This window comes from Eptesicus fuscus, chromosome 4 (assembly GCF_027574615.1).
Source record: "Eptesicus fuscus isolate TK198812 chromosome 4, DD_ASM_mEF_20220401, whole genome shotgun sequence".
NCBI classification, from domain to species: domain Eukaryota; kingdom Metazoa; phylum Chordata; class Mammalia; order Chiroptera; family Vespertilionidae; genus Eptesicus; species Eptesicus fuscus.
The window spans coordinates 13443143-13455411 of record NC_072476.1 but is presented as its reverse complement, the minus strand read 5'-3'; the positions used below and the strand labels follow the sequence as shown (position 1 = coordinate 13455411).

The 12269-nt window shown below is 46.7% G+C and overlaps 1 protein-coding gene across 3 annotated transcripts in view; it reads left to right on the top strand.

Moving 5' to 3' along the window:
* The first annotated feature begins 1584 nt into the window (after positions 1-1584).
* Positions 1585-12269, top strand: part of CREBBP (CREB binding protein) — a 148921-nt gene continuing 138236 nt past the window's right edge. For 2 of the 3 annotated variants that reach the window (XM_008141650.3, XM_054714672.1), the window contains exon 1: positions 1610-1731. In XM_008141650.3, coding sequence (XP_008139872.1) covers positions 1647-1731 — 85 coding nt within the window. In that variant the 5' untranslated portion in view covers positions 1610-1646. Of the gene's footprint in view, positions 1732-12269 lie in introns of all 3 variants that reach the window. The other variant, XM_008141649.3, reaches the window with a different exon arrangement.

Here is a 12269-nt window from a genome sequence, read left to right as displayed (position 1 = left end):
GAAGTGGCCACATGAGCCGGTCTCCATGGGACCCTAGGCCTGTCTGGAGCACCTTCGGAGTTCCCAAGAGGTTGTCGGGGCCCTAAGCTCCGACGAAAGGGGCCTTCTGGGCCCTTCGCAGGCTGGCCGTGCCCAAGCCCTGGGTGGGGCAGCACTCACCACCTCCCCTTATAGATGAGGGTGTCGGCCCTGGGGACCCCGTCGCCTTGGACTGGGGCTCAGGAGTCTTGCCTTCCCCTCACTTCACTTTCGGGGTGGGGTTCAAACCCTGGTCCTGCAAATTCCTGCCTCGGTTTCCCCATATGCACAAGCTCGCAGGCGGACCTGAGGGCGGTATGTAACCTGCAGAGGCCACGACACACCGCTGGCATCTGGCGAGGCAAAGTGAGCAGGCCTGGTTCGGGTCGCCCCGCACGTCGCGGGTAGGGAAGTGAGTTGCCGCGACCGGCCCAGTCTCCAGACCGTCGGGCCCGGCCGGCGCTGACTCCGCGCCTGGGGGTTTGGTCCGCGGCCAGGCTACCGCCCCTAGCCCCTGATGGGCCCCGCAGCCCAGTTGGAGTCTGAACAAAAGTGGAGGCCGGGCAGGGAGCCCGGGGTCCCGCAGGCCCGGCCGCCGCCCCGCAGCCTCGCCGCCTCGCCGCCTGACACTCCGCTGCAGCGCCTTCGGCCCTTCCGCCCGAGAGCGCTCGGCTCTTTCCGCCGCGGTCGGCGCAGGTGGAGGAGGCGGAGCGGGGGCCGTGCGTGGTGACGCCGCGGGGGGGTGACGCACTGGCGTGCCCCGCCCCCTCCCCCTCCCCGTTCAGGCTCTGGAAAGAGAAGAAAAAAAACTTTCTTTTTTTTTTTAATTGAGGAATCAACAGCCGCCATCTTGTCGCGGACCCGACCGGGGCTTCGAGCGCGATCTACTCGGCCCCGCCGGTCCCGGGCCCCACAACCGCCCGCGCACCCCGCTCCGCCCGGCCGTCCCGCTCCGCCCGGCCCTCGGCGCCCGCTCCGGCAGCCCCGCTCCCCTCTCGGCTCGGCCTCCCGGAGCCGCGGCGGCGGCGGCAGCGGCGGCGGCGGCGGCGGCGGAACGGGGGGTGGGGGGGGCGCGGCGGCGGCGGCTCCGCTTCGCGCATTGTTTTTTCTTACGGCGACAGGCTGCGGGCGGGGAGTGGAGCCCGGAGCCCCTCGGTCGTCGGGCCGCGAGCGAATTAATTAAGTGGGGCGCGGGGGGGGGGGGGGGGTAGTGAGGCGGCGGCGCGGCGGCGGCACCATGTTCCCCGGGACTGCCTAAGCCGGCCGGCCGGGCGCCGTCGCTGCCTGCCGGGCCCGGGGGGGCGGCTGGGCCGCCGGGGCGCCCCCGCCGCGGAGTGTCGCGCTCGGGAGGCGGGCAGGGGATGAGGGGGCCGCGGCCGGCGACGGCGGCGGCGGCGGCCGGGGGCGGGCGGTGAGCGCTGCGGGGCGCTGTTGCTGTGGCTGAGATTTGGCCGCCGCCTCCCCCACCCGGCCCTGCGCCCTCCCTCTCTCTCGGCGCTCGCTCGCGGCTCGCCGCTCGCGCTAGCTCCTCTCCCCTCGCAGCCGGCCGGGGCGGCGCCGACCCCTGCCCCGGAGCCCTCGCCGGCCCTGCCGTCCGCTCTCGGGGCTGTTTTCGAGAGCAGGTGAAAATGGCCGAAAACTTGCTGGACGGACCGCCCAACCCCAAGCGAGCCAAACTCAGCTCGCCTGGCTTCCCGGCGAATGACAGCACAGGTGAGGAGGGGGCCGGGCGGGGGGCGGGGGCCTCGGGGGTCGCTGTCAGATCCCCCCGTTGGTGAGTGTCCCCGGAGAGCCGAACTCGGCGGCGTGCCTGCGCAGCGCCCCCCCCCACCCCACCCCACCCCAAGTGGAGGCCGGCACAGCCCCTTCCCCGGAGCCCCGCCAGAGAGGGGAAGTTTGTGGGGAGACTGTCCTGGCCCGAGGTGGGGGCAGATGCCCGGTGCACTCGGGTTTCCCGGAGTTCGTGAGCCCTCCTCGCGTGGAAACCGAATGGTACTTCCAGGGAGGAAAAGTAAAGTGGAGCGTGTTTATCCTGCGTGGTGATTCCGTACGTTTCCCTCTGCCGCCGTGTGTCACACGCGCGGCTGCCCGGAGGGGTGACAGCGGAGGGTAAGTGAGTTGGAGGGCTGGAGAAGGAGGTAGCGCCGCGGACCCCAAGTGTTTTCTGAACTGGTGACATTCGCAGTGCTGCGGCCAGCCTGTGAGTTACAACTTAGAAGTTTCCTGGAGTCTTTTTGAAAACTCGTGTTGTTTGGGCAACCTAAATCATTTCCATTTTTTCACAACCCCAAACTTGGTTAGCAAGATGTCCTAAAAGTTGCTGTGGTGTGTTTACTTTTACAAAAGTGTAACTTTAAAAGACAGTTAAATAGCAGATTCACTTGGGCTGCAATCACCATTTGAGCTCATGTTGCTTTTATCAGTGTAGGTATATAAAAATCAAGATATTATGATTTCTTAAAAAATATGTTATCAGGATACTGAATACATCTTTTTTTTTTTTTTCATTAAACAGCTTCCTTGAAAAGTTTCTTAGGTAATCATCATTTTAGTTTTTAGTATTTTAGTTTTCCATTCATTTAATAATTCTGGGTTCTTCTGGGCTGGTTCATGGTAGCATTGTGAACTAGTTGTATTTCCTCTTTTAGAGCTCTCCTTTGCAGTAAAAACTTGTCGCCGCGTGGGAACAGTTCTATCTCTGGTGTAGCTTGCATTTCTCCAGTACCATCCTGCAGTAGCAGCATCTGAAAATCAGTTATAATGAATGGGTCCAAATTGAATTACATTGCTGTAGCAATCCCTTCATATTTGTAGCAGACAACAGCTGTTCAACTTCTGCAAATATTCCTGACTGACCACTAGCATATTTCTACTAGTGGTCTGAAAATCTATTTCTGTTTAAACAAAACTTGAATTTTATGCTTCCGGTTTTAATACAATTCTTAGAATATTAGTTGATGTAGAAGTGAGACAAACAACTTTTTAAAAAAATCTGTCATAAGGAGACTCTTGTCTAATTAAAATGAAATTTGTTAAACAGTGGGAAGGACTATGTCTCATGGAATATAAAAGTCTCTAATAAGACTTTTAAAAACTGATAAAGATTTGAGTTTAATGTTAATTTTATAAAAACTAATGTGAAGTGAGAAATGTGGAAACAGCTGTGATTTAAATGCCCTCTTACTGCAGAATAGATCTTTGCTTGATTAATCTTGCTGTGTTTAAGTGGAACGTAGATCATACCAGGCAAGTTCAGCTTTGAAGATTGTTCTCTGAAACATAACTTTTTGGATGGCTTTGCAGCTTTGCTATTGTTGAATGAGGGTATTGCAAATTTTGTTTTATACAGAGGAAGAAATTAGTAACTAAGACTTAACAAAAAGGTTTGTCCCATTATATACATCTAGCTGTTTCCAAGATAGAGTCCAAAGGATGGCCTTTTGAGTAGTTCGGTTACTTGGATGGTCAGATATTTATTATGCTGCTAATCACAATGAAATTTATTAGAAAGGATTTTCCATTCTTGCCCACTTTCCTCCCGTTCCTTTCCAATTTTGATCCTCATACGTTATCGTGATAGGGTAAATTTGTGTGGGGGCCAAGGAGGGAATCACCGAGCAAATTAAACAAGATACAACTTTGTCTCCTGTAACTAGTAGTCTAAGACAGATCTTAAGGCCTTAGATTAAGGAAATAAAGGACTAATAGAATTACACTACAAAGAGTCAAAGGAGTGAAGGCATTTGGAAAGTGAGGCGAGACCTGGGAATAACATTTCTTGAGAGACTCTATCTTATTTTAATGAGGAACTGTGTGTTTGAGGCTTCTAGGAGAAAATTGAGCCAGTAGGAACAAGGTGTGTTCTCTGCTCTGGTGGTAAAATTTGAGGGAGAGGAACTCTGTTCATGGGAAGAGCTGAGGGGTTAGAATTGGGAAGAGGCCTGAGAAACAAGAGAGAGCTACTTGGACTGCCATGATATGGGGACTGGCCTGTGATGAGTCTGGGGGCTGGCAATTGGCCAAGAGAACAGAACCCCTGCTGTTGGTGAGCCCATCACCCTGAGTGCTGTATGACTGGCAGGCACTTGTAGTCTACCAGGAGGTGCATGGATGTGTATAAAAGCCTCCACTGTGAAGTAAGGCAACATCTCCAGGTGATATGCCCCTGCCACCAATGGCAGGCAGGGGAGAGGTCAGGAAAGGCTGAGGAGAACATGCAGAGGTGATTTGGAAACAGGAAATAGGGAATGCGCCCCAAAGGAGGGCAGCAAGAGGAAGAAGCTTAAACACTTTCTCACAACTAGTCTTCCTTTAGTTGGCACCCTTTATAAGAAGTAGGACTTTGTGTTACCAGTATATAGTTAGTTGAGTGTTTTGGAAACTTGTTCATTTAATATGTCCAAATTATAACAGCATATTAGTCTTTCAACAGCAGAGATTCATGATTTCACAGTGTAGGAGAAATAAATATCTAGGTAAGCAGTAGACTTTTTTGGTCAGCTTAATTGAGGCCAAATTTACATACAGCAAATAGATTTTATAAAAAAAGTTTAATAAGGCTGCCTTCTAAAAGTTGAAGATAGGTATATCTCATGTGTATAAGTGTCCCTGAACAGTTGTGATTACATTTTATGTGAACCCCTGTAAGTGCAATAGAAAACTATATTTAAAGAAAGCTTATGGTAAAAACGGCTATCAACCAAAATACTTTTTACAATAAAATTATGATCTTTTTTTGTATGTGCAGTGCTTTATGCATCAGAGTGCTTTTCTCTCTATCATCTCAGTTTGTTCCTCATGGCATCCTATGAGGTAGGAAGGGGAGATACTATTCCTGCTGGCTTCTAGGTGAGGCACCATACTTGAGAGAGGTAATCTGCCCAAAATAAGAGGGTCAAAACCAGAACCAAACCAAAATCAGTAAATAGGTCTATTCAGTATATTCATTTCATAAGTCTACATCCATAAATATGGAATTTGCTTTAATCATGAACCCAGGAGACTGCAGTACTTGGCAGGTTTCAATACCATAACTCCAGCAAGTGAATTAAATCCCTATGGGGAAAGTTTGTAATCACTATGGGGGGAGCAGGGGTGTGTTCTTCCTACTGAGGCTCAGGGCAGAGACTCCCCCTTCCCTCTGGTTTTGGCAGCAACAGGATGTTATTTGGGGCTTACACTTTGGTCTTACCTTCGTGGTTATTGCAGTGAATAATTGAGGGTCGTCAAATTATTTCATCTCTTAACTAAGTTCTGGCTAAATAGGAAGTGTAAGTTTTGTAGAGACTTCTAGGGCTTGGGCTTGTCATGACTTTGCTTTGCTTTTACTTGTTAGAAAAGTAGAGGCTTTTAAGTAACTGAGAAGGGTGAGAACAGTGGTTCCATTTGAAGTTCCTCAGGGGTGATGGGAATGAATCCCACCAAGGTGCTTTGGCAGTTGATCAGAAGATTGAGAATCATTCCTGTTTAACATTCAGATTTGATTCTGTAATTCTTAAACAGAATTGAAAATGAGTTCTAAAGGGACTGAGGCTTAATTCTACAGTCAGAAGTTGATGCTGAGATTGTTAGCTAGTGTTTTGTTTTATTTTTAAACGTTTTTATTTCAAAGAGGGGAAGGGAGAGGGAGAGAGATAGAAATCTCAGTGATAAGAATTATCAATCAGCTGCCTCCTGCACATCCCCTATTGGGGGTCAAGCCTGAAACCCGGGCATGTGCAGTGCCACTTGAGCCGTGACCTTCTGGATCATGGGTTGATGTTCAACCACTGAGCCACATCAGTTGGGCTAACCAGTGTTTTTAAAACCTCCAACTTATGGTAGTGTAACAAAGTATGATATTACGTGGGGCTACATAAATGCCAACTTTGTATTTTTATTTAGTGTGTTTGTGAACAAAACAGTTGCCCTGGCCTGTGTGATTAAGGGGTTAGAACGTTTGCCCGAGCATCAAAGGGTTTCAGGTTTGATTGGTCAGGTTGCGTGTAGGAGGCAACCAGTTGATGTTTCTCTCACATTGATGTTCCTTCCTCCCTCCCTCCCTCCCTCCCTCCCTCCCTCTCTCCCTCTCTCTCTCTCTCTCTCTCTCTCTCTCTCTCTCTCTCTCGCTCTCGCTCTCGCTCTCGCTCTCGCTCTCGCTCTCCTTTCTACTCTTAAAAAAAAAATCGATGGAAAATATATCCTTGGGTAAGGATTAACAAGGAAAGAAACCGCACAAAATAGTTAAAAACGATTTTTCCAAAGTATGCCTTGTTAAAATGAAATGTACCTATTGCATAAAGCAAGATTAGGAAAGCTTGGTTTATGAGCCATTTTGGTTCTTGGGGTAACCTTAGTCAGGACCCATCTCTTTTTTTTTTTTCCCCATTGATTGTGGGGCAGGGGGGAGATAATCATTTGCTGTTCCACTTATTTATGCATTCATTGCGTTGTATGTGCTCTGACCAGGGATCAAAACCACAGCGGTGGCATATAGGGACAGCACTCTAACTAACTGAGCTAACCAGCCAGGCCAGGGTAAGATGCCACCTTTTTATCTTATGCAAACCAGCACTTCGAATATATTTCAAGAAACCAAAGGGCATGTGAAGAGGTGTTTCTCAAATGAGATTGGAAATAGCCAAGGAACTTAAGTTCAGGCCTTCCCAGAACCATTGTGTACTGATGGCTGTAGTTTGCACCATTCCCAAACCTTTTTTGTTGTTATTCACTCTCACTCAAGGATATTTTTTCCCCATTGATTTTTCAGAGAGAGTGGAATGGAGGGAGGGAGTTCCAGTGGAAAGAGAAAGAGGGAGAGAGAGAAACATTGATGTGAGACACATGGATTGGTTGCCTCCCACATGCACCCTGACCAGGGTGGGACTGAACCAGGTACATGCCTTTGACTAGGAGTTGAATCCATGATCCTTTTATGCTCAGGCTGATGCTCCAATTACTGAGACACACTGGCCAGGGCCCCACACCTTCATTATGTAATACATGGGTGGGCAGACTTTGTGTAGAGGGCCAGAGGACCTGTTTTCAGTTTTGTGGACCTATGATCTGTTACAGCTACTCAACACTGCCTTTTTAGCAAGAAAGCCGTCCTGGACAGTAATACAGGAATGGGTGTGGCTGTGTGCCAATAAAACTACCATTTGGCCTTCGGTGCGGGGACCCTAATGTCATATGCGACTAATGCTCTGAGGATCCATTAGGAGCACTGGGCTGCTGGGGTTGCACTAGTCTTAGCCGTCTCTGAGGAGTTTTAGGACAAGATCAGTTGAACAGCAGTAGCACAGGTTTTTTGAGCACCTACTATGCGCTGATCTGATTGCTGACCCTCAGGCACGGGTAGCAGGGGTTTATAAGCCCTTGAATTGCAGTGAGCTGCAGACAGAGCCCCTGTGTCTTTTTTGTTCCTTTTAAACACTTTTACATATAATTTAAAATCAGGTAAGTTTACCAAAAACAGTTAATTAAGGTGATTTTGTTCCTTTGCTTGTCATTTTGCTCCTTGTTGTCATCTTCTGCCCTCCAAGTCCGCATCTTCCAATGAAACTTGAAGGTGAGCAGCTCTGCTCTGCAAAAGCTTGCAAGATCTTTTTACAGCCATATTCTCATTGCTGGGAGCAGTGCCCGGCACATGTTAGACCCTCCAGAAATACTTGAGGGAATGAGTGAATGAATGTGCAGTATTTATCTTTCAAAGTTCTTATATTTTTTTTCTCACAAGATTGTACTTTTAAGTTAATTGCCACAAATTTTAAGATCTGTTTGTCCTAATCCTAATTTCTATTGAGATACAGATGTGCACCTGTGCATTTTCACCTGTGGACCAATCTGGCTAGCTAGCTGTAGGAGTGCTCAGGCCAGGGCCTATTTGGGGCTCTTATAGGCTTCTTGGGGATCCTATTGGTGTTAGCACAGGTCATGGTGTTGACTGGACAGTATGGGGGTGAAAGCACTGGCTCTGGAGCCAGGCCAAGTGGGTGCAGTCTCTCCCTCTCCCCTGTGCTAGCATATGGCTGTGAAAAGATCTTACAAGCTTTTTCAGAGCAGAGCTGCTCAACTTCAAGTTTCACTGGAAGATGTGGACTTGGAGGGCAAAAGATGACAACGAAGAGCAAAATGACAAGCAAAGGAACAAAATCACCTTAAGTTAGATCAGTTATCTGAACCTCAATTTCTTCATCTATGAAATAGAGATAATCACCATTCTCATCTCAAAGGGTGGTTATGAGAGTAGAATGAGATGATGTGTGAAAAGTGCCTGGTCTGAAGTAAATGCTCAGTGCATGGCTGTTGGAACTGTCCTTGTCAGGGAATGTGGGTATGCCCTGTAGTCCAAACTCACTGGGAGTGCTCATTTAATTGGACTAGAGATTTGTTTGTCGATGGTTCTGGAACCTTCTATGCATATCCACACAGGTCCCCTGAGCAGATCTGTTGTAGTGTAGCCTACTCAGTCTATAGTCAAAAATTATATAATTAATACTATTGATTTTTGCCACCACTTTCAATTGTATTTTTTAAATAGACACACAATGGCCATGAAGTTCTAAAATTACAAAAACTTTAAGTGGTGTGGTATGTTCTGAAAATTCTTGCTAATTTTTTAGCATATTTCATGGTCTGTTTTAAGTATCAAATGAATATGTGATTCTATTTCTTTACTGGATTTATTGCAATTCAGTCTGAGGTACCTGTTAGGCAGTAGCAGTGTACAAAGGATTCTTATCGATGCTTTTGAGCAGCTTAGAACTATGTTGACAAGATGAGACTTAAGAGGCAAAACTTGAAAAAGAATACAAAATGCCATCAAATGCTAAATGCATGAGTCAGAAAGGGCACCCCGAACAGGGCTTCATTTATACACTTGCTATTTACTGAATGCCCCTGTTTGCAGAAGCCCAGGGCTGGGCGTCTGAATGAGGGATAGCACCTTAGACTTAGGGGATGGGTGAAGGGCCTTGGCTAAGAGAAGCACACACCAGCAATAGCCTGGTGGGCCCTCTGCTCCTGGACTCTGGTGCCTCTTGGGCCTCTCCTGCTGGGCCAAAGCAAGGAGCCAGATAGTTGGGGAGCCTGCTGGTTTTCTGTGCCTCTTTATTATTGGGAAAGACACCCTAGTAATTCTCAACAGGTTTTTTTTGTGGGTGTGATCACCCCGGGGCTCTCATCTATGTCCATTCTCTCTGGTTGTCCCAGACAGTCTCTCTCTCGTAAGCTCTCTGGCCTTGCCTTCTGTTTTTCAGCACATGTGCCTGGTGTCCTTCAGCCTGCTCTGAGGCCTTTTCCTACGGATTCCTCTCTCTCTCCTCAGAATTCCTTTCCATGGTTAATGGGCTCCTTGGGTCTGGTGTGTTTGTCTACAGCCCCTGCATTAACTATGGGAAGGGATTCCACACTCCCAATTCAGTCTTAGGCTTAACTTTCAGGAACATGCTTCCGTTGCAGCATATCACTGGTGCCAAAGTATAAGTTCTTTGCCAGTGCTTGTTGGCAGGTGGGGTGGGGGGGGGGGGCTTTGTATATTCGACTTTGCATGGGGGCTGTGATCCTTTGACACAGAAGACAGTTATGCACAGGGTCCAGTGAGAGCAGATCAGGGCTTTGACTGAGAGAAGTGACTCACTCAGATTTGGTGGAGAGTTCTTTGGACATGGAAGAGGGGCAGGAAAGGCATGGAAGTAAGCAAAAGTGGTTTGTTGTTTTCCAAGTTCTTAGACAAGTTTGAAAATGTTGTATTTGAAAAACTGCCTTTTAGATGTCTTTTTGTTCTAAATTTGGGAAGCAAGGCTATTTTTGAGCTCTATGTCTAAAAGTTAATTCTTTTCTTTTTAAACCTTACCCTTAGAAAGACTTGGATAGCATCCCGTGTGACACTTTCCCTGTGTTTCATTTCCATTAATCAAAAGAAAGTTTAGTTGAACTATAGCTAAGAATAGTAAAATCTAATGGTGACAGAAATTTCACTTTTACTAAATCTGACTTTCCTATTTCTAGGTGTTCCATCTGCTACTATTTGAAATCTCAATTTGCCAGTCTTTCTAATAACACCCGTGCCTTACTGTATATAGTAGGTCTCCCCCCCCCCCCCCTCTCTCTCTAGATCCTCACCTGAGGATATGCTTATTGATTTTAGAGAGAGAGGGGAAGGGGGTGCGGGGGAGAACATTGACCGGTTATCTTCTGTGCATGCCCCAACCAGGATAGATCCCGCAACCTAGGTATGTGTCCTGAGTGGGAATTGAACCTGCAACCTTCAGTGTACAGGACAATGATCCAACCATCTGAGCCACACCGGCCAGGGCTACAGGAGATGTTTCTTAATAGTTGTAGCTGTTTAATGGGGTTGTGCAATTCTTGTACAAGCTTTTTATAATTTAAAAGCTTCTCTTTGCCCTACCCCCCAAATATTTTGTGTGTTTTTATCAATGAAATAGCAAGAAAAATAAGCTACTATTCTTTATAAGAGCCTGTAGAAAGAGGCTTGTGCAATATTTAAAGTGTATTTGGCATTTGATTACAAACTGAATGATGACACTCGGGGACTATAGAAATCTATCAAATAATTAGAGTTTGCTTTGACAATTATGGACTAGAAGAGCTTGACCCAATTCCTTTGGATTAAAATCTTTTGAGTATTTGTCACCTGATTAAAAGTAGAACCTTCTAACCGTGACTCAGAGTTGAAGGAAATGTCAGAGCTTTTTATATGGGATGTGGGCAGTGTGGTAGTAAGGAGGGAACCCTGGCCTCCACTCAGAGTAGACACTGAATCTTGCCTACCAGCTCATCAGCTTTGTGACTTGGGGTCCGTGACGTTACCTTTGAGCTTTGGTAAGGAAGAGGGAGGGTTGTCTCATCTCTAAAATGATTTTTTTTCTTCTAGAACTTTCCATTTCTTTTTACTTTAATAAGCTTTGTATATTGGAGCTACTATGGTTCCTGGAATATAGCAGGTTGTGGCAGCTATTATTACTGTTTAATTGTGTGGGAAAATACATGTCACCAATCTCGCTGGCTGGTGAAGGTTGGGATGATGTAGGCTATGAGTCTGACCCAGAACCAGATCCTTGGAAGTTCCTTGCTGAGTAAATGTGAAGCTACCTCCCCTGCCTGTTTTGCCTCCAGCACCAGGGCTAGTATAGTCTCAGAACCAGCTTGCAGAAGAGTGAATTAGAAGCTGAGATCTAGGAATCCTATAAAACTAGTGATGGTTTGACACTTTTTACTCAGTCTGGATTTGAAGTTAAAAGCTGTTATTTTATTGGAAAGTTGAAGTCTAAATGAAACTAATTTTCTAGTATTTCAGAACAAGGGCTTGATTTAGGTTAGGATTTAAAAGGGAAAAGCGAGTAGCGAAATTGCAACGATAGTCTTCTTTTTTTTCAATCCTCACCCAAGGAGTGGGGATATTTTTCCCATTGATTTCTAGAGAGAATGGAAGGGAGTGGGGTGGGGGAGAGTGAGAGAAAGAAACATCGATGTGAGAGACATGTGGATTGGTCCCTTACCACACTAGAACTGGCAACCCAGGTTGGTGCCTTTGACTGGGAATTGAACCTGCGACTCCCCAGTGGGCAAGCCGTTGCTCTAACTATATTATAATCAATGAGCCACTCTGGCCAAGGGCTAGTCTTTCTTTTCAGAAAACAGGGTTAGGGGAGAAAATGGCCTTGGGATCACTATGCAGTTTAGTAAGGGTTATTGGTTGAAGGAATTATCAGTGAAATTTAACCTCCTTTTTGGTTCAGTTACCACTGGTTTTGAAAGGAGGAGATTCAGCCCCTTGCTTATTGTGGGACATTTCTCTTCTTGAAAATAACAAAAAGACAAAGTATTGATTTTCTGTGTTGTTTTGGTTGTGCCTCTGCTACTATTGGGATTGTTTTTTGTTTGAAGTGCACAGCTTGCTCAGAGTTGAGCTTCCCTTAAAAAAATCTCTGAGGAAATCATTCAAATTATCAAGAGATAATTCAATGTTTTAGCATGCACTGATGATTTTCTCAATCTTTTAATGTTTAAGGAAAAACTGATTCACAATAGTAAGAGTAAATTTAGACATTTTCTTTGTTTGAAATGCCAGTATTCTTTAAAAAAAATTTATATATATATTATTGATTTCAGAGAGGAAGGGAGAGGGAGAGAGAGATAGAAACATCAATGATGAGAGAGAATCATTGATCGGCTGCCTCCTACACGCCCCACACTGGAGATCAAGCCTGCAACCCAGGCATGTGCCCTGACTGGGAACCAAACTG